The sequence below is a fragment of the Salvia hispanica genome, chromosome 6, assembly GCF_029641045.1.
Source record: "Salvia hispanica isolate PSC_SH4W2 chromosome 6, Shi_PSC_v1, whole genome shotgun sequence".
Lineage (NCBI taxonomy): Eukaryota > Viridiplantae > Streptophyta > Magnoliopsida > Lamiales > Lamiaceae > Salvia > Salvia hispanica.
In genome coordinates this window covers 23275809-23296407 of record NC_142697.1, presented here as the reverse complement: position 1 = coordinate 23296407, position 20599 = coordinate 23275809, and the positions used below count along the sequence as shown (strand labels likewise).

At 37.3% G+C, this 20599-nt stretch overlaps 3 protein-coding genes and 1 long non-coding RNA gene across 6 annotated transcripts; 3 read left to right on the top strand and 1 right to left on the bottom strand.

The window, feature by feature from the left end:
- Positions 1 to 6114: 6114 nt before the first annotated feature.
- LOC125205405 (non-functional NADPH-dependent codeinone reductase 2-like) lies at positions 6115 to 8780 on the bottom strand. Of its 3 annotated transcripts, none has more exons than XM_048104306.2 (6): positions 8461 to 8780; positions 8159 to 8402; positions 7900 to 8079; positions 7597 to 7826; positions 7370 to 7475; positions 6115 to 6541 (listed from the first exon to the last, which is right to left on the bottom strand). In XM_048104306.2, coding segments are annotated over exons 1-5 (975 nt in total). In that variant the 3' UTR covers positions 6115 to 6541; positions 7370 to 7474. The 3 variants fall into 3 exon arrangements, with proteins under 3 accessions (XP_047960263.1, XP_047960262.1, XP_047960261.1); XM_048104305.2 differs by having other exon boundaries at positions 7370 to 7433; XM_048104304.2 differs by having other exon boundaries at positions 7370 to 7826.
- On the top strand, positions 7879 to 8864 carry LOC148923388 (uncharacterized). The gene is made up of 2 exons (XR_016132732.1): positions 7879 to 8015; positions 8095 to 8864. It is a non-coding gene; the product is annotated as an uncharacterized LOC148923388 (long non-coding RNA).
- A 2444-nt stretch (positions 8865 to 11308) lies between these two features.
- Positions 11309 to 12558, top strand: LOC125206401 (uncharacterized). Its single transcript, XM_089061478.1, has 5 exons — positions 11309 to 11328; positions 11378 to 11459; positions 11534 to 11824; positions 11896 to 12030; positions 12110 to 12558. Exons 1-5 carry the CDS (start codon positions 11309 to 11311, stop codon positions 12470 to 12472), a joined length of 891 nt encoding a protein of 296 aa, XP_088917604.1. The 3' UTR covers positions 12473 to 12558.
- A 6604-nt stretch (positions 12559 to 19162) lies between these two features.
- Positions 19163 to 20451, top strand: MMP (matrix metalloproteinase). The gene has a single exon (XM_048102152.1). It carries the CDS (start codon positions 19255 to 19257, stop codon positions 20353 to 20355), a length of 1101 nt encoding a protein of 366 aa, XP_047958109.1. The 5' UTR covers positions 19163 to 19254; the 3' UTR covers positions 20356 to 20451.
- Positions 20452 to 20599: the final 148 nt, after the last annotated feature.

Sequence of the window (20599 nt, the reverse complement as noted above, 5' to 3'; positions counted from 1 at the left end):
TTGCCATAGGAAATTCGCTCAATCATTAAAGTTTCTGATTAATTTATCCGACTAATTTTAAAGTTGTGAAAAATACCAAATTTTGACAATAATTCATGTTTTTCCGACCAATTAGCCTTATTTGAATTAAATACGTTACTATGATGTCAGGCATTGATTTATTAATATAAATATAGATAATCTATATGTTCACTTATTTGTGAAGAATGGGTGACTACTGAGAATAATGTAAATTCCCCATTCTACTTGTAGCTTTGATAAATTTGTTGGAACATAAGAAGTATTTGTTGTATAATTGATGGAGGATGAATTTCAAATTGTAAAATTGTGTGTGTCAATGGCCGTAATTAAGTGAGAACTTTTGGAAATATAGCTTTTGCCTTTTTTGCATACAATTGATTCTATTCCTACGAGAAAAAATTCCATGGTCAAGGAATACCAAGTTGACAATCCTACTTGGTATGTCATATCAATAAAATTGTGACAAATGGAAATATATATATCCCTAATTCCAACTAGATATATAAACTATGGAAACAATCTATATAACCGCACGCAATTAAATTATATGAAAACTTTATGTACGTTCCTTGTATTGTAGTAGAAAAATATTTAAAACTTGTATATTTTAATTTTTATTCATTTTTGCAATTATTTTCAATCATCTCACACGTAAATATAAAAAAAAATGATTAATTATTTTAAGATTTTAGGAAATTATAATTTTTCTCAAATATGTATAAATATATACTTATACAAAATAATCTAGACAAATAAAAGTGTAAGTATAACTTCAGTTTTGTTAGCGGAAACTATAAACTAAAATAACAATATGAATGATTATATATGTATAAATTAAACTAAGTATATAGTGTAATAATTATAGTGTAGCTCTTGTTTTATTGTATCATTGCATAGTAACATTATGAATATTATTCATTGTATTAAATTATAAAAAGAATTAATAACAATAATAATAACAATAAGATGATGATCTAAAAATTGATTTTATTATATTAATTATTTTCAATATATAAAAAACTTTAAAAACTTAAATACGACAGATGATTGTTGAATGATAAAGTATTAAATTAACAAATTTTAAAAACTAAAGCTACTAGTATAATAAAAATGGCTGTGATCCCCAATTATATAGTACTGTATTAAATGTTTATATATAGTGCATCTGTTATGGAATGTGCATAAACTTTCCATATTATTTAATACTGTGTAGTTATATTTAAATTATTACCATAATTTATGCATCTAGTTGGAACTGGAGATATATAGTATTTCCATTTGTTAAAAATTTATTGGTAGGACATACCAAGTAGGATTGCTACTTTGGTATTCCTTGAATAGGGAATTTTTTCTCCCTCCTACAATAAATTTTATTTCTTTTAGAGAGCTTGTGGAGATATATAGTAACTTTTTGTATACAATTGATTCAGTTTCTTTTCCTCAAGTTTACAAACAACCTACTGAATACATATATGATATACACTTCTTAGGTCGGTTGTGTAATCTATAGTAAACTTAAAATACACTTCTTAGTAGGAAATAATTAATTTTTCAAGTTTAGATTTTCTGTTAAGATTTAAAATATAATAAAGGGTTATATAGTAAATAAACAATGTAACTAATACTAAACTGATGGTTTCATAAAATGCTCAAATTAGTATGAGAACATTAATTAGAATATATAATGAAGCTACTAATCTCCTGAACAACGGCGATAAGTACAATCACAATATGTTGATGGAAAGGTGTACTCATAAACACAAAGATGCCGAACAAGCTTAAATCCCTTTGGAGCTGCCTTTTCACAAGAAGCTTCGCAAGATTTATATTGATGGTCTATGTCACAAGGTGTACCATGAAGCGAATCTTCTTGCCAAGTACAGTTATCTTTAGCACCTGCACTTTTAAAATTTATATGTAAACCATCATGATTAGCTTGAACAAGACGTGGAAATTCATAAAACTAGTTCTGAAATACTGAATTTGAAAGCTAGAAATATTTCCAACCTTAAATCGTGTAAATAAAATCAATATTATTGATTTGGTAATATAGAATGCTGGAAAATACTCATACAAAAATTAAAAATAGATGAGAAATTATAAAAGGGCAAAAACAATACCTGACACTAAACTTAAGCATATAAGCATAACCACAGCAAAAAAGGTTACTTTTCCCATTTCTAAATTAAATTGTAGGAGTCTTCAAGAATTGTGGACATTCACACTCACAAACATGCATTTATATAAAAAATTCTGTAGCGGGTAATTAAATGAGAATCTTTATTCGATATTTTTATCGCACTGAACAAATTAAATAGGAAATAATTTTTCATAATTGGAAATAAGATAACACATTATTGCAAAGACATTTATGATGGTATAATTAATGCATTTTATTTTTGGAATTTGACATACCATTACATAAAACTGTTTATATATACTCTACGATATGATTCATATATAAGCACATTTAAATAGAAAATAAGTTGCTATATTATAAAGGATCTTTTATTTGGTGAAGAAAAGATATAAATAAAAACAATCAGCATTGATTTTAAACGAATCAGAGTTACTCCTCCTATTTAATAAAGGATCTTTTGTTGGACAAAAGATATAAATGAATACAATAGGTATTGATTTTTAGGGCAAACTGTAAAATAGGTATTATGACATGAAAATAGATAATAAAATTATTTTTCAAAATTATTTTGAAGGACCTTTTCTTCCGTAAAAAGATTTATTTATATTCTCTCTTTTTTTAGTAGTACAAAATATTTCTCCAAGACCATCGTATTTATCATCTTTGGAAATAGAAGATTTCGTTTATATCGTTGCATATATTCTCTTAAGAAAAAGAAGATTTAATTTATCCTTAGATTATATTTCTGCAACCGATAATATAAAAGATATGCTGCCAAAACAAATAAAAATAGTAAATATTTTCCGAGATCTCTATGCCTACATTATACTATAATATTGGGATATATTTCTCTAAAACCATGAACTTTGCCTAAAATTTGGTATTTTCTATGAAGTTTAAAATTGGTACTATACTACTATATAATATTTCTCAAACTCTGCATTTTGTTTGATATTTCTCAAATTCACTAGAATTAAATATTTTCATCAAAATCTTATTTTACGTAGGCAACTGGGAGTACGTTTTATGATATTTAAACTACTTTTAAGTTCAAAAATGTAGGATAGGAAGTCACGTTGAAAACCACGTTAATTTAATTGTGTCAAGTATGATAAAAAAAACTCGTAAGGTAGCCCAATATAGTAGAAATAAATATGTCATGGGAATACAAAACAAAGTGCAAAGTTTGTGATATTATATACCAATTTTAAAGCTAGTGAGAAATACCAAATTTTAGGCAAAGTTTATGATTTTATGGACCAATTTCCCAATAATATTCATAACTATTTTTAAAGTTTTAATTACTGTAGGCTGGAACAATAAAATAAACTTGGATGATAAAATAAACATGATTTGGAGATAGTTTGTAGTTGAACGCTAATAAGAGTGAATATAACAAAACAACAAACAATAAACCTCGAAGAGCTCAATAAAAATTGCGTGAGTGCAATGGAGGCGACTCGAAAATGACACTGTAAATTTGTTGTCGATATTATATACTTCTAATTATTGTTTCTGTTAAAAATCAAATCATATTTTCAGGATAATCGAATAGCATGCTTCCAAATGAAATATTAAAATTTATATTGTTATTTTTTTTTTGGGTGTTTCAATAATTTAAATTAAAATGCGAAGAAATTACATGAGAGACGGGCCCTTGGAGGGAGAAGTGATACGTGCACCGAAACTCGAGAGCATGGTGCGGGATCGCCATGGACAGACCCATGGTCGATTCACTAACTACTACTCAAGAAATAACAAGACCTTACATCATGGTCTTGGTGTGGGATAGCCATGGATAGGTCCCATGGTCATGAAAACTACGCCCTAACTCCTATCTTAAGCTCGCCATACAAATCCGATGTTGGCTGCGGTTGGTACACGAACTCTAGATAGGGGATTCAAAATGTGATCCTTAACTTCCGCTGCAGCGCATAAATGGAAGAATTTGAGCAACCTTGGGCTGAGGTATCGTCTTACACGTGCCCCTTTCACATGATCGTGTATACGCCGAGGGAGATGGTGGTATCCTCAAGGCGTCCAAGGACCCTTGACCTGGCGGGACAACACCCCAACTTCAATCTTAAGCAAGCCAACATGTACGATGTTGGTTGCGATTGGTACACGAACCCTCACCCTTTATCCAAACCAACGAACCACCGAGACACGGGTCCAGCCACACCCCTCCGAGTTCCCTTGGCGCGTGGAGAGAGTGGTGGGGGGACTTTGTCTCTTTCCCGCGAGACGGCCCTATCGGGTGTGGTCCTTGATACCAGTCCGTGACTCGGATGGCGCGTGGAGAGAGCGCATGCATTTCACGCCCCTCGGACTCTGCACAGTGTCTGCACCAGCCTGCGCCGTCCTTGTCGTCTTGCGCAGGCGTTGACTGAAAAGGCCTGCAGATCTCTGCCGTGCTGGATGAAGACAAGCTGGCTCGGACAGCCGAGCAATTTGTCGGCAAGCGATGGTAGACTGGTCTCGCCACCAGTCCTCGCCGCCCAACCACTTTGAGATTCCGGCGAGATATTGATGCAACCTTCTCCGACCACGAAGGCCAGAGTTTCATGACCTTCCCCTTAGATTGTCTCGTGGGCAGGACTACGAGGTGGCTAGGGCGGCGACGGGGCGATTGTTGGAGCTCCGAAGCGTGTATTAGTTGAAGGACTTCCGCCGGACGTTGGATTCCGGTCATGGCGCACCTTCGCCGTTGAGCCTTAAACCTCAAAAATCGAACACAGAGAGTATCCATGGAGGGATTCGACTCTCCCTTACTTGGTGGTGACTCAAAAGAGCCGGCCATACCCGTAGGAAGCTAGGGCGGCGTCAGGACCGTTGGAAGAAGCGAGGGGTGCGAATGTCATCGTGCTCAAGAACTCCGGCCGAAAGCTCGAGAACCGTTGGCTTCGCACATGGCGCTCGTTCTACAGGGGGCCTTCGCCTTGTCGCCTCCTCCGGGGATGGGGGCGGACTCCGTCCATCTTAGTGGGAAGCAGGGTTGGCTTCGGGTCCGTTTGGAGAAACAGCGCGAGTTCAAGAAAATTTAGCGCCGAGTTCAAGACCCGCCCCTCCCGGCGCAAGAACCTCGCGCGTCCGGCGTCACATTCAAGACCCGCCCCTCTGGCGCAAGAACCTCCGACTGTCCATTCGAGAACCGACCGGCTACACACATGTCGCTCCAAGGTCGGGGGGCCTCCGCCTAGCCACCACCACTGAAACGGGACGGTCTTAAGAGGGAAACAATAGAGATCCGGGAGAGGAAAGAGCTCCTCCTCCAAAAAACACCGGTAGACTCTTCTTCTAGCTTCGGCAAATGGCGTCGAAGTACAAACCACACTTGGTCGGAGATCTAACCGCGGTTGCTAGCATGGAGCCGACAAGCAGTCCCGGGGAAGAAGAAAGAAAGGGACGGAGATGCTTCTCCAACTCGACGGCCAGAGATTGAGCTTCGCGAAGTATTTTACATGACCGGTGGGAGTCCTTGAACGGTCTTGCGTCAGCGGCGGAGTGTACCGTCAGTTAGAGCGCCGGGAGGGGGTAGTGTGCACTCTTCGCCGGTGATTGTCTGCCACCGGTGACCGGAGGCTTGGGGGGCGGCGTAGTGATTGTCTGCCACCGCCACCCCCCTCCAAAGTTTAGAGTGAGAAACCGGTCAAAGCTTTTCTTTCTATAGAGGAGGAGGAGAAAAGTTCAACTACTGAGAGCTCCTGAAAGACACTATTGCAACTAGCATACTTTCATCCAGATGGAAGTACACCCAGTCAAAATCTAGATATTGATTGGTTAGACACATCATAATATAATGTATGTAAGTTAGATGGGTTACTCATTTGCTCTATCTACTACTCCCTAAATCCTCTACTAATAATCTTGTGAAATTTCAAATTCATATTGTCATTCTATTTATATTCATCTCCTAAAGTATGAATAGATGATTGGATTAGTTACACAATAAGTAGAAAGGTTTGAACCTCTTGATTTGATCTTGATCCCATTATCAAAATAGCGTTACTCCTTCCCATACAAAGAAGGGAATTTCCCCAATAATCTGAAGCTGCTGAAGAAACTCAGTGCATTATGTGGATGTGAGGGGTAAGGTTTGTGGTGTTTATATTGGGAACTGCCTGTCTCCTTGAACAACTATCATTGTCTGAAACTGACGTGCTTTTGTCTCTTGAGGTTGTTGGGACCTCTCCGATGTTCGTGACTTGGAGGTTGACTGCATCAATTACATCGTTGTAGGTAATGTTGGTTGTCGTTTCGTTCTCGTCCATAATCCATATTATTCTCCTTACTCAGCTCTGGATTAGGGCGGAGTCGCGTTCGGATTCTTTTCGTGTCATCATAGGAAATTTAGACATGTTTGAATCAGTGCTTCCACAACTACACACAGGAAATTTAGACATGTTTGAATCAGTGCTTCCACAACTACACACAGGAAATTTAGACATGTTTGAATCAGTGCTTCCACAACTATACACGCTCAAGATAAACACCGAGTATTATTCAAGATAAATAATACAAAGTCAGTAACAATATTTAATATGATAAAAAGATACTCTTGTTAAGTTCCAAAACCAAACAATATTGATACAACACTCACACAACCAATGCATGTACAATTGTTTTATTAAATCCTATGGCACTTATACCAACATCCCAGTTTCATAAGAAAACTTTCAAAACACCAAAAGGAAGTAAGAAGCAGAAAATAAAACTCATACCAAAAGAAAATACCAATAATCAATGGAGATCAAGGTTTCCTTTCAAATATAGTGATAGTTATGGTAGAAACTAGCTACTCCATAAGCCATGCTTCCATGTACTCCATTTGGCCTCCATTTTAGTACAACTGGTCTCTAGTAACATGATTATGCTACTTATGATGACTCAAATTTCTTTTGCTAAATAATATAGTGTCTAAAAGAGTGGTAGCTGGGGATGTTTAATATGCACATATATAAACTTGAAAACTTCCTCCTGATTAATAAATCTTAGCTTTAGAGATATTATTTCATTATCACAATTGTTCAACAATTTTCAACATTCATAAATGTCATGGTTCCACCTTGGCAAAATGCTTGACATCTATAAACAAGTGGAGCACCTAACTTACTACTACTATACTGAAAAAAGCAGCATGAAGGCCAACTAAAGCAAATCAATTTACTAAACATTAATATGTTTCAGAGAAGGGAACTTAGAACTCACTGAGATAAATCCCACAGCGCAATGTTTTCTCAGTCTCCAATCCAAGACATCTGCAACTCCGTACCTAATTCAATCTTGCGGAGATTATGAAGTCGTTTACGTATGCCTGAGTTTATAAGCTCTTATAAGATGCTGAGAAGCTTATAAACTCAAGAATATTGTATACAGATTATGATTGTGCATTTATTGGATAAAGATGACAATCCGGAGAAAAAGACAAGACTAACTACGAAATATCTTCTTCGTCCCAAAGTTGTTGAATGGTCTTGTAAGGGCCATAGATAGAGGTGTAATCCTCTCCAAGACATGCTCTTTCTTGTGGGATTTCACTAATCAAATCAACTTCTTCACTGCTCAATGACCAATCAAATAAGCCCATGTTCTCCTCCATCCTCTCCCTATTAAAACTCTTCGCCACCACACCAATCCCTTGCTCATATGCCCATCTCAAAGCCACCTGCAAATTCAACAATCCCAAACAAGGGTAAAACAGGGATTGGTGTCAAAGGATTTTGTTCAATCATATTCACCTGAGCAACAGTTTTCCCCTTGGCTTCGGCTATTTGCTTAAGCACTTGCGATTCCATTACTCTATTGGTGCCGTAAAATGTCCGAAATGCCCCTAGAGGAGCATAAGCAACCACAAGTATCCCCTTTTCCTTGCAGAACTGTATCAATTTCTTTTGTTGCCAGCATGGATTCACCTCTACCTTTTTATGATACAGATTCAAACAATAAGCTGAATTTCTTTTACAAAATTTGATCGTTTAAGCTGGAGGCAGGGCTCACTTGATTGACAGCGGGAGGGATTTTCGCGGTGGCCAGGATTTCTAGAAGCTTCTTGGAAGAAAAATTGCTGACTCCGATTGCTCTGGTGAGCCCAATTCTGTGGCATTCTTCCATGGCTGCCCACACCGCCCCAAAATCCATCGGAGCAAAATCCTCTGCTTTGATTGGGTATTCAACTTTTCCAGCCTTAGCACTCACCGGCCAATGAATCAAATACAAATCGATGTAATCTGTACGGAGATTCCTGCAAATCGAATCCGATTAGGTAAAGGTAAAGTGGATATTTTGCAAAATTGATTTACTTGAGGGTTGTGTTGAGGGCTGAGACGACGTGTTGGGGATGAGCGTCGGTGCACCATAGCTTAGAGGTTATGAACAAGTCGCGGCGGGATCCGATCAAGCGGCGGTCCACGGCTTCGGCTATGGCTTCCCCGAGTGGCTGCTCTGAGTTGTAGAGTGCGGCGGTGTCGAAATGCCTGTAACCGAGCTCGATGCCTTGCAAAACGGCGGTTTTGGTGGTGAGTGAATCGACGGGGGGATCGGAGGCGGTGCCAAACCCCAAGGCGGGGATTTTGCCGGTGCCGGAGTTGAGGGTGATTTCAGCGATGGAAATTGAAGCCATTGGATAAATCTCTCTCGTCTATGTTTGATTTATTATGGATAAGTATTTTCAACTATGGTATCGAAATTAAAGCCATTGGATAAATCTCTCTCCTCTTTTCTGTTACCGATATTCTAAAAGATTTGCTACCTAATAAATAGGAAAATAATTTTCTATGGATATGTAGTAGTTGAAGAGTTCAATAATAATGGCGATAGTGCAACGGAGCCGACTTGAAGAAGAGTACCTAGTAAATTCTTTGTTGATAGTAATTGTTGTTTATGTTAATAAGAGCACTCCCAATGGAGTTCCCTAAAAACTCCCTTATTTCTCCCTAACTCCTGCCACATCAGCGCCACATCAGCACCAAAATTTATCCCCAGTTTTTAGCCAAGTGCTACATTGGTTTCTCCCTTATTTCTCCCTTATTTCTCCCTAACTCAACATTTCATTTTTACATCATTATTTTTTATATTATTTAATTTTCCCTACAAATGTATTTAATAAATAGACTAATAATGAACAATTCATCGTTGTATTAATCATTGGAAAATATAATACAACGAGAAAAAAAAAACTACAAATAAAAAACGCAAATAAACAAAGATTTAAAAAAAAAAAATCTAAGACGGAGGGGCCGGAGGGGCGTCGGGATCGAGCCCCAGCGTACTCTGCAGGTGTTGGATGCATTTCCAGAGGGCCGCCTTTTCTTCAGGGGTCCCGCCGCCGGTGAAGTACAGCGTGTACATCTGGGTCAGATTGGCGACATTGCTCGAATAAGTGGCTTTTTCTAAGTCGATGACGGATTCCGACGCGACTTCCGACGTTGCGCCCTTCCCCTTCCGCCTCCCCTTCGCCTTCTTCACTCCCTCCGGGCGCTCGTGCGGACCATCCCCACTCAAGTCGATGTGGGCCGCGCTCCCCTCGCTCTCCGAAACGCTAAGTCGCGAGCGCACCGATTTCCCGTGCAGCGCGTCGTGCATTCCCGTCCGGAATTTGGGGAGATCCTTCAGCTTATCGTAGATGTTCCAATACTTGAAGCCCTTCGTCGACAAGTACTGGCTACTATACATCCGGATGGCCTCATCTCGGACCATGTGCTCGTTCTGGCCACTCGTCATGTGAGTCATCAAGTTAGAATAAATACCGTTGAAGTGCCCGCAGTCCCTCATGAGGCGCTCCCAATGCCGACGGATCGCCTCGCTGCCATGGTCCTTCATTGAGGCAGTCTTGTGGCTCCTGTACTTCGCGGCAATCCGCTCCCAGAATATGATCTCAGTCTGGTAGTTGCTGCGCTCCGCGTCCTGTGACGTGTCCGCCCAGCAGTCGGCTATCAGCTCGGACTCTTGCAGAGTGTAAGTAGTCCTTACCCGCTTCGGCCTCTCATCGGAACCCGTATCAGTCGCAGCCGACGACGCCGGCGCCTTCCCCCTCCCGCTCCTAGAAGGCGGCTCGGTGGGCGTTTCTTCCACCTCGAAGTCCTCCGCGCTCAGTGTCGCGGCCTGAGATTCTTGGTCGCCTGGGGTTGATCCGGGGGTGTCGAACTGGGGCCGATACACATCGTCGGCTGGAAAGGGCATTCTGCCGGCAGAGTTGAAGTACGGAGAAAGTCTCCGCGCCGGAGGAGTCTGCAAAGGAGACGGACCCCCGTATGGAAGTTGGCCGGGAGGAGAACCCATCGCCAACAACGACTGCATCCACTGCTCGTTTGCTTCATCCGTGTTGGGAATTTGTGAACTCGACTCTTTCCCCTTACCCTTATCCTTACCCGATCGGGAACTTTTCTTCCAAAAGCTCATAATTTTGATGAAAATTGAAGATTGGGAGAAGAGATTGAAAATGGAGAGAATGAAGATTGTGGGTGATGAATGGAGGAAGTGGAGGAAATATTTATAGGGGTGGAATGTAAAATAGCCGTTGGGTTCAAAAAAAAAAAAAAAAAATTTTAATTATCGCCGATTATCGCCGAGCGTCGCCACAGTGGCCGGCGATCGCTCGGCGATAATCCGGCGTTAGAACGCCACTCGGCGAAGCAACGGCAACATTATCGCCGAATTATCGCCGACTTCGCCACAATGGCCGGCGATAATTCGGCGATAACCGGCGATTTATCGCCGAGAATTCGCCACCTCCATTGGGAATGCTCTAATCTCATTACACGATATATTCTTTGTTGATATTTATATACTACTAATAATTGTTGTTTATGTTGTAATATAGTAATATTTTTCAGGTTGATCGAATTAGCATGCTTCTAAATGAAATATTAGATATAATATTGTCTTTATTGAGCTTAAAAGAAGTTATTGCGACTAGCGTACTTAGTTCTCGATGGAGGTACTCATGGATCTTCTCACCCAAACTAAATTTAGATATAGATTGGTTAGAAACATTACCAAAGCTGAGTTATGACATGTATATGTTACAATGCATGTATGTTAGATGGGTTGATCGTCTACTCATCCACATACTTCCGAAATCCTCCACTGATTGTCTTGTGAAATTTAGATTGTCATTTTATTTATCTTCATCTTTCAAACTATGGATCGATGATTGGCTTAATTACGCCGTGAGTAGAAAGGTTGAGACTCTTGATTTGGTCTTGATCGCATCGATAGAAGAGCGTTACTCATTCCCATACAAACAAATTTCCCCGACAATCTGAAGCTGCTGAAGAAACTCAGTTTGCATTCAGTGGATGTAAGTGGTGAGGCTGTGGTGTATATATTGGGGAACTGTCGTTGTCCGAAATAGACAAGCTTTCGTCTCTTCAGGTTGTTAACACCTCAACAGAGTTCAAATGCCTAGAAATCAGCCAGTGTAGGAGCCTCACATCAGTCGCGGTTCTTGAATCGGAGGTTGCCTGCATCAAGTACGGTGGTGCGGGTAATCCACATTGTGTTTTCATGCCTGTCCATGTTCCTCTCCTTACTGAGCTCTGGATTCAAGCGGCACCACGTTTGGATTCTTTTAAAGATATCAAAAAAGTTTTAGACATGTTTGGATTATTGCTTCCACAACTACACAAGCTCAAGATATACGCCACATCCAGAATTAGCTATGGGGTGCACTTTGTGATTGATTTTCAGTAAATTATGTTATTATGTTTATAAATTAATATATAGATATATTGCAGGACAATATAGGGAAGATCATGCCTAATCTTAAGGAATTGGTGGTGGTTCTTGGCTGTGATTACTGTGAAAAGTGTTCAATCCTGCCATGGTTAAGTGTGGCACCTGCACTTCTCTTGCAGAGATTTGTGATAGAGGTATCTATCTATTCATTTTTCATTCTCTTTTAACTATGAATGTATAGTGATGAATTACTCTCTCTTTGTTGAATGATAGGCATCACACCAAGAGACAAGCAAAAAGTGTAGTAACCTATGTAATTGTAACTGGCCTGATGGTTGGATTGGTAATGTTTGGCTTTGGGAGAGAGATGACAGAATATGTAGGGCTTTTCCTCACATCGAGGAGGTTGAGTTTGTTGGTTATCGTGGTGTGTTTAATCATCTTCAAGTAATTACACAATTTATCAAATACGATGGTGCATTAGAAAAAATAATTATCAATCCACTATCATTCAAGCTTAGCAGCTGTATGCCATGGGATCTCATATCTCGAAACAACGTGAAGAATGAAATATCTGCAAGGAATCATGCAAAGGACCAACTTAAAGACTCTACCATTAATGTTAACATCCTTTAGACTAAGATTCGTAATTTTCATTTGATCAAACTTATATCCAGATTTTAACACTAGATTATTATTAAATTATCATACGACTTTATTTTTTATTTTTCTTGGGTCAATTATAATTTACTTAACTTCCATTTGTTTAAAGATATACACATCTCAATTTTGGATTATTTTACTTTATAATTATAGTTTCAAAATATATATATTTTTTATTGATGAATGGATTTTGTCAGCCATGTCACAATGATGATTCTGACGTATTATTTGGTAAATTTGGTTTAATACTCACAGGAAAAATTGACAAAATTATAAGAATAATTGTTCTTTATTCTTTTTCTGTAAAGGTTGTCATCGCTGCTCAACCAAATATCAAATATTACGCCAAAATCTTCATCCTGATATGACCGCTAAAGCTCAATACATTAGTTAAACGAATCTTAAAATAAAATGACAGAGAATTAGCCACAAACTTTGACATTATTTTTTTATTGGCTATCGACACATTATTCAAAGTTTAGGCTATGATTAAAACCAAATCAAAGCTATAAAATTATGATCTTAACAAATGGAGTATTAAAATTCGGAGTATATTTATCATTTCCCTTATCTAGAAGGGTTTGTTGAGATTTGTAGGTGGTTTCAGAATTCCCTGGGATTAATTAATGTTATATTGAGCCGAAAAAGAATTCGCTCGAAAATTTTGGTATGATAAGGTCGTTCAAAATTTAATAAGTAATAGTGGTAGATTGTATAATTCTACCTAGCTAGATAGGAAGAAAATGACATCCCAAAGCTTTACCTAAACCAATAATGCCCCACTTCTATTTAGAAAGAAGTTGATGACGTCGTCTAACAAACTTATACTTCCCGTTCTCTTAACGTCGTACTTTTTCATATCCTAATTATTGATTTTTTACTATAATTAAATTAAAATTTTAAATATAATAAAAAATTGCTTAATACTCAAATACTTATTACTCTAATATATTAATTAAATATTATAATTTTTACTTAAAATATAAATAGTGTAAACAGTTTGAACGAGTTGAAATAAAAGAATATGGGTAACATGAGACAGTGAAAATATTATCTTTGTCCTTTAAAAGTATATAAACTATTTTTTATTTTGATCTATTTTTTAAAAGTAGAAATTTTTAATTTTTTTTTTTTTAGTAAAGTATAGTTTATAATCCAGTAACACTACTTTTTCTTTTCATCTCTCTTATTTTAATCATTTTCTCTTCTTTTCTTAGTAATTAGTATAGTACTCCATCTATTCCATTACAAATGATGAATTTTTTTTGAAGACAAAATTTAAGTAAATGATATTTATTGGAATTAAAATAGAGTGAATAAAGTATGCGAGGAGAAAAAAGTAAGAGAGATAAAAAGCGAATAAAATAAATAAGATGATAAAATAATAGAGATGTTATATAGTAATAGAGGAAAATTGTTTTGTTATTTTTTTTCACTAAAAGAGGAAATTAACCAATTGCAGTGGGACCATCAAAATGGATATTAATTATACATTAAAATTTGTGACAAACGAATTTTTTTTTAAATGTAGGTAGTAATACTCTTTCTTCACAAATAAGCAAACTTAAAAGTTAATCTCTCTCTCTCAACTTCTCCAAACCTATCTCAATTAGGTAAGTGGATGCCTTCCCCCATCTAAACTCCGTCGAGAAAAAGTTGAGTAAATAAATCGATCAATTTCAATTCGATTGCAGATCTCGTAAGCTAATTTCCCGTAATAATTGATTAATGAGCTCACGGTAAGAACTAGAATTCAAACATGCAAGATGAAAATATACAAAATCAAACAATATTATATATCAAACGGAAATGAATCGTAGAAAACAGAATGTCAGAGTTATACATATGATGACAAAAATTGGAAAAAGAAAAGAAAGGCAAAGGAATCGATAACATCAAACCTAGCTAATTGATCGAAGAAGCGATCAAAACTGAGTAGTAATTCTTCAATTTGTTAGATCTACTTTCTGGCGAGCTTGCTTTTCTTGTACTTGAGTCTGATCCAATTGAATCCGACGGTGGCGCCAACTTTGATTTTCCCGGCGGCGACCTTGGATTTCTCGTAGCCGACGGAGGCCACCGCCTTGGTTTTCCCGAATCCGGTGGAAGCCGCCACCTTAGTCTTGCCGAACGTGTGGCCGACTCTATCCGTCAGCGTCGGCGGCGCTCCGCCCAGCCGCGCCGGATTGTGAGCGTTCGTGTTTCCGCCCCACGGATTATCTTCATATGCCATGGATTGATTTTTCGAGCTGAATTTGCGGATTTGTGGTTTTGATTTGGGTTTTGAGAAGACGGGTTTTAATTGGGAGCTTTATATGGAGAGGCCACGTATTTTTTTATTATTTTATTAGTACATTGTAATTCGTTTTTGCTTAGACTAAATAACGCGCTATGTGCGTACAAAAGGAAACTAGGCGTTTGCGTGTTTTCTCGAATATATGTGAGGAATGTGTTTTTAATTCGGTCAATATCGGAGAAATGTATTTTTATTTCAAATAATTTATTATCTGATTCTCAAATAACAATGATGATTCCTTCAAAAATAATACTAGTAATAATAATGATAATGATATAAATATTACACGATTCCTTATATGATTGATCGTTGTTGATGAATATGTGTAAAGCAATGAAGAGGAATAATTTTGTAAAATATGATAAACAATATTCTTTTAGGGGGGACTAGCTAATTATAAATATATTGTGAATAGTAATAATACAGTCCATGAAATAAGATATAAAGTAAGTAATATAATTGTGAATAGTAATAATACGGTCCATGAAATAAGAAACAAAGTATAACTCATTAATATGATAAAATCAGAGTTGGATAGCCATACTTAGAAATTACAGTCAAAATTTAGATATAAAGAGGTGAATAATGTATATATAATGATAATTTCATCCCCAAGAATCAATGTGTACGCATGTGACATGTCCCTTCTTTATAAAAAAAAGGTTCAAGATATTCATTAGTTTTTTTAATCTTGTTTGGTGAGTACTGATGATTTGGCATTTTACAGAAAAAAAAAGGGAAAATGCGAAACGTTACTATTTATATGATTTTTTTTGTATGCTAGATTATTTCAAATTTGAGTATTAATAGTAGTATTATTTTGTCGAAGGCGACATCACGGCAGGAGGTATTTCCTTCGTGTAGGGGACGGCCTTCTATAGTATTCGTGATTACGAATAGAACGAAAACTACATTTATATTAACATTATAGAAATAAAAGAATAGGATTCTATATATATAGGCGGTGCTAACTTTTCCCAAAAGTTTGATTCTTCTCTGAGAATTTCATATTCTAAAGTATGACCAAAAACAATGAAGTCAATTCCAGCAATGCAAATACGTTCGTATTGATAGAAAAGAAAAAAACGTAAGACCACTTAACTAATAAAGTGTTTTTTTTTTGTTAAAATTGAGGTATTAAAAGACAAGTTTTTGAGAAATTTTGTGTTCAACTCTTAATGCCCATTATATTGCCCTTGACTCCAAAATCTTACGATCCAATTACTATAACTTAATTGCAGAAATCAGATTTGTCTACCGTGCATATCACAAAAATTATTATATGTATATTTTAAATATTAAATAGTTTTATTTAAATAAAAAAGATGACTAATAAAGATTTCTCATTTTCCACTATTTTAATTCAATCTAACTCTCAATCTATCAATTCAACTACAAGAAGAACATCTTATTAATTAAATAATATTTTATTATCAAAATTATACTATTAGAATTTTATAACATTATATCAAAAAATAGTACTCCCTCCGTTTCTTCATAGTTGAGGCGGAACTTTTCGGCACGGAGTTTTAGAAATGAATATTGAGTGTGTTAAATAAATAGATAAAAAAGTTAGATAGAGGAAAAGGTAAAGAGAATAAAGTATAAAGTGAATAAAGTAGAGAGAGTAAAGTAAGAGAGAATAAAGTAAGAAAGAGAAAATAGTTACCATATATGGAAATAACTCAACTATGAAGAAACTTCTCGAAATGGAAAAATGACTCAACTATGAAGAAACGGAGAGAGTAATATTACTTTTCTGTTGGTGAAATTTTGTTGTGCAGAAAATTTAGTTCTATAAATAGTACTCCTCCAATTTAGTACTCCTACTACAAAATAGCAGTAGCATTTATGCGTGTTGTGGATGAAGACGATCTATTTACAATTTTTTTGATTAATAAATTTAAATTTAAAGGTCGTGTCACGGAGGAATCGAATTTAAAACAATGTACTCTTTGATGATAGAGGTAGAGGTGCCCACGGTTCCGGAATTGGCAGTTCCGGTTTTGGAAATTGCCGAACCAGAACCGAACCGCGAGGGAGTTTTGCGGTTAGGGTCCTTGTTCCAAAACCCCTGGTTTCGGTTTCGGTTCCGAACCGACGGCTTTTCGGCGGTTCTTTATGGTTTTCACGATTCCGAACCGGCTATTTTCGACGGTTGCGGTTCTGGCTCGGTTTTCCAGCGGTTTATCGCAGTTCCTGTTTGGAACCGTCCGGAACCGGCGATTCCAGCACGATTTCGGTTCAGAAACTTTCAAACCTGAACTGAATCACGATTCTAAAATCGACGATTTGGTAAATTCTCACGGTTCCAGTTCGGAACCATAACTGCCAGTTACAGTTTCACCGGTTAACCGCCGGAACCATAAACCTTGACCACCTCTAAATAGAAGGGAAGGAGGAGTGTTTGAATATAAAATTAAAATAAACACAATTCAAATCTTTGTCTATTTGTGTACCATAAAAATTGTCCACGCATTGGTTCCAAGTATGTACAATGTATATCCAATAAGCAAAGGCAAATTACATAAATAAATTCAGTAGATCTATCATCTGTACCTTGAAACAATGAAACGATGTATATACAAAATAATGTTTAGATTTTTTGATACAAAATAATTTATTGCTTGTGAGTAGCCTTATGGTACTTATTCTTCATCCAGTGTAGACCGGCGGTAGCTGCGGCCTTAAACTTCTTGATGGCGGAGGAAGCCACCGCCTTGGTCTTGTCGAGCTTGGAAGATGTTGAGCTGCCGGAATGGGAGAAGGTGGTGTAGGTGGACACAGGCTGTGATTGAGTATCCCATTGATCCGCCCATGACGAATTACTACTCGACGCCATATCAATATCAGCAGAGAGATTGATGAGATGAGAGAATGGAAGTAATTATATATAAGAAGCCGAATGAGACTAATCTCAGTTTCCACGAAGAATGATTCTATGGCGGCGCAATTGACCCATCCCAAATTCTATCAATTGTAAATTCCTTGCTACTTTCCTTTCCTTTTTATACCACGAAAAATCTAATTTTTTTTATCGTCTAGAACTAGAATTTTGTGTATTTTGGTAATAGTACAAGGTAGTAGTAGTAGATAAAATATGTGTATGTCGTCAGGCGTGAGGTGTCAGTACTTAAGAAATAGTACTACTTACTATAATGTGGAATTGTAAATTGATAAAAAAGGCTGGAATTTAATCAGTTCTATTATTTGACAATTAGAAATACAAACTAGTCGAGAATTAATGTTGATTGACCAAACTAACAATCTCTTTTCAGTTTCACATTACATCAGTTAATTAGGTTTCCTACTTGACTCATTTTCTAGACCAATAAAATACTCCACATATTTTTGTTGATATTTGCCAATAACGTCCTAACAGGCTAACACAATTCTTCTTACGTGTTAAATTGTGTATTTGGGGTTTCAACATCTATTACCTTTTTCCAAAACGACACTACATTTTTTTATGCGAAGTATGTTGTCCAGAAGATTTATTCTTTTTCCCACAGATTTTGATCATCTCACGAAAATAATTGCTCCCTCGACCCCAGTTATTACTAGTATAAAAAACATCATAAAAAGAAATACTACTATATAATAAACTCCGTAATATTCATATTTATTTTAATCATTAAATAATGCTAAATAGCTCCATTAATAAAAGAATTGAAGTGAATAAGTTAAAAATTTATCTTTTATTGGACCGGAGAGAATATGAGTACAAAAACGTAAATCATTATATGCCATGTAATGCACATAAACACACCTACACACCTACAAAGCAATTTTAGGAAAAAAAAATACTCCATACAATAAAAGGATGACTTTTGGAAGTACAAGTTACAAGTCCTAATATTCAAATACAACCTGATATGAAAATACAATAGAATATACGGCCGTCGACGACATGACTTATGTTAACATTGAAAAAGTCGCAACATAATTAAGTTTGGTTAGCTAACAATTTCACGCTGCTGACTTTTCTTCCATTTTTAATTGGTCCACTTATTTTTATTTAATTGTCAGAATCTTTCTATTTTGTATTCACACACCGCAGAAGCAAATCAAAATTATCGAATCAAATAAACAAACATAAAAGTGCCACATACTCATTTTAAACTATCCATAACTGTTAATTTCATCGAGAATTACAATGCCTCTGATAACTAAAATACCAATATTAATCTAAATCTATTTTGCCCAGGTTCACTATTTTTATTATTTTATTTTAAAATGGTGACAATAATAATTAAATAAAAAGATAAAGAAAAGTCGGAATAGAAACTATCTAAACAACGTGTGGTAGAACTTTCTCAGAAATGAAGAATACTTCAATAATTCTTGTATAAAGTCCATATTTTAATACGACTAAGCTCAGTTCTTTCTTCTCTCTCTCTCAATTCAAATTATAAATTCTTTGTACAATGCTGAAAGCTTGATAATAGGTTTACCAAAAATGAAATTCATCGCCGTGTTACTTCTGTTTTCCCTAATTTCCGTCGATCTGAATCCAGTTTCCGCTAATTTCTTCCCAAACATATCATCAATTCCAGCTTCCATAATTCCAAACGTTTCAATCTGGGATGCATTCGGCGCTCTCCACGGCTGCCGGAAAGGCGTGAAATCTAAAGGCCTAGCCAGCCTCAAAAAGTATTTCCAGCTATTCGGCTACCTCAACACCTCCTACGACGATTTCTCCGACGACTTCGACGAATTCCTCGAATCGGCAGTCAAAAACTACCAATTAAACTTCAACCTCAACCAAACCGGCGAGCTCGACGCGCCGACGCTGAAGCACATCGTGCTCCCGCGCTGCGGCAACGCCGACATCGTCAACGGCACCTCCACCATGCGCTCAGGCAAATCGCCGAGCACCTACAGCGCGAACTCGACGATCCACACGGTCGCGCACTACTCCTTCTTCCCCAACCGGCCGCGCTGGCCGCCGGGGAAGAGCCAGCTCACCTACGCGTTCGCGCCGGAGAACCAGCTCTCCGACTTGGTGAAAGGCATCTTCGTGAAGGCGTTCGAGCGGTGGTCGGAGGTGACGCCGCTGACGTTCGTGGAGACGGCGACGTTCAACCGCGCGGATCTGAGGATCGGATTCTTCAGCGGGGACCACGGCGACGGGGAGCCGTTCGACGGCGTGCTGGGGACGCTGGCGCACGCGTTCTCGCCGCCGGTGGGGCGGCTGCACTTCGACGGGGAGGAGAATTGGGTGACGGACGGTAATTTCATCAACGGATCGCCGATGTCGGCGGTGGATCTGGAGTCGGTTGCGGTTCATGAAATCGGGCATTTACTCGGGTTGGGTCATAGTTCGGTTGAGGATGCGATTATGTACCCGACTATTTCGTCGGGTACCCGGAAAGTGGAGCTTGCAAATGACGATATCATGGGTATCCAAGAGCTATACGGGTCTAACCCTAATTATAACGGGTCGGGTTCCACCTTAACCCCTTTGAATCCCTGGGATGAGAGTGACTCCAGCGGGGCTCCAACTCAAGGATTCGTATTGGTCATTGGATTATTATCACTCTTGTTATTTTTTGTTTAGATATTTTTGGATTTTTTTTCTTTTATTATCTATTGTATCATATTCTGTATTAGACGTAAATATTTCAGATTCTTATAATACGTTATTGTTATATCATTAGAATTTACACACCTGATTTTTTATTTTCGTTTACTTTTCATTTCTTTTTTTATAATAGTAGTAGTATGGAAAATGATCAATATAAAAATTGATCTCAATACAAAATCCAGACTAAATCCTGACCATGAGATTTGACAATCTAATG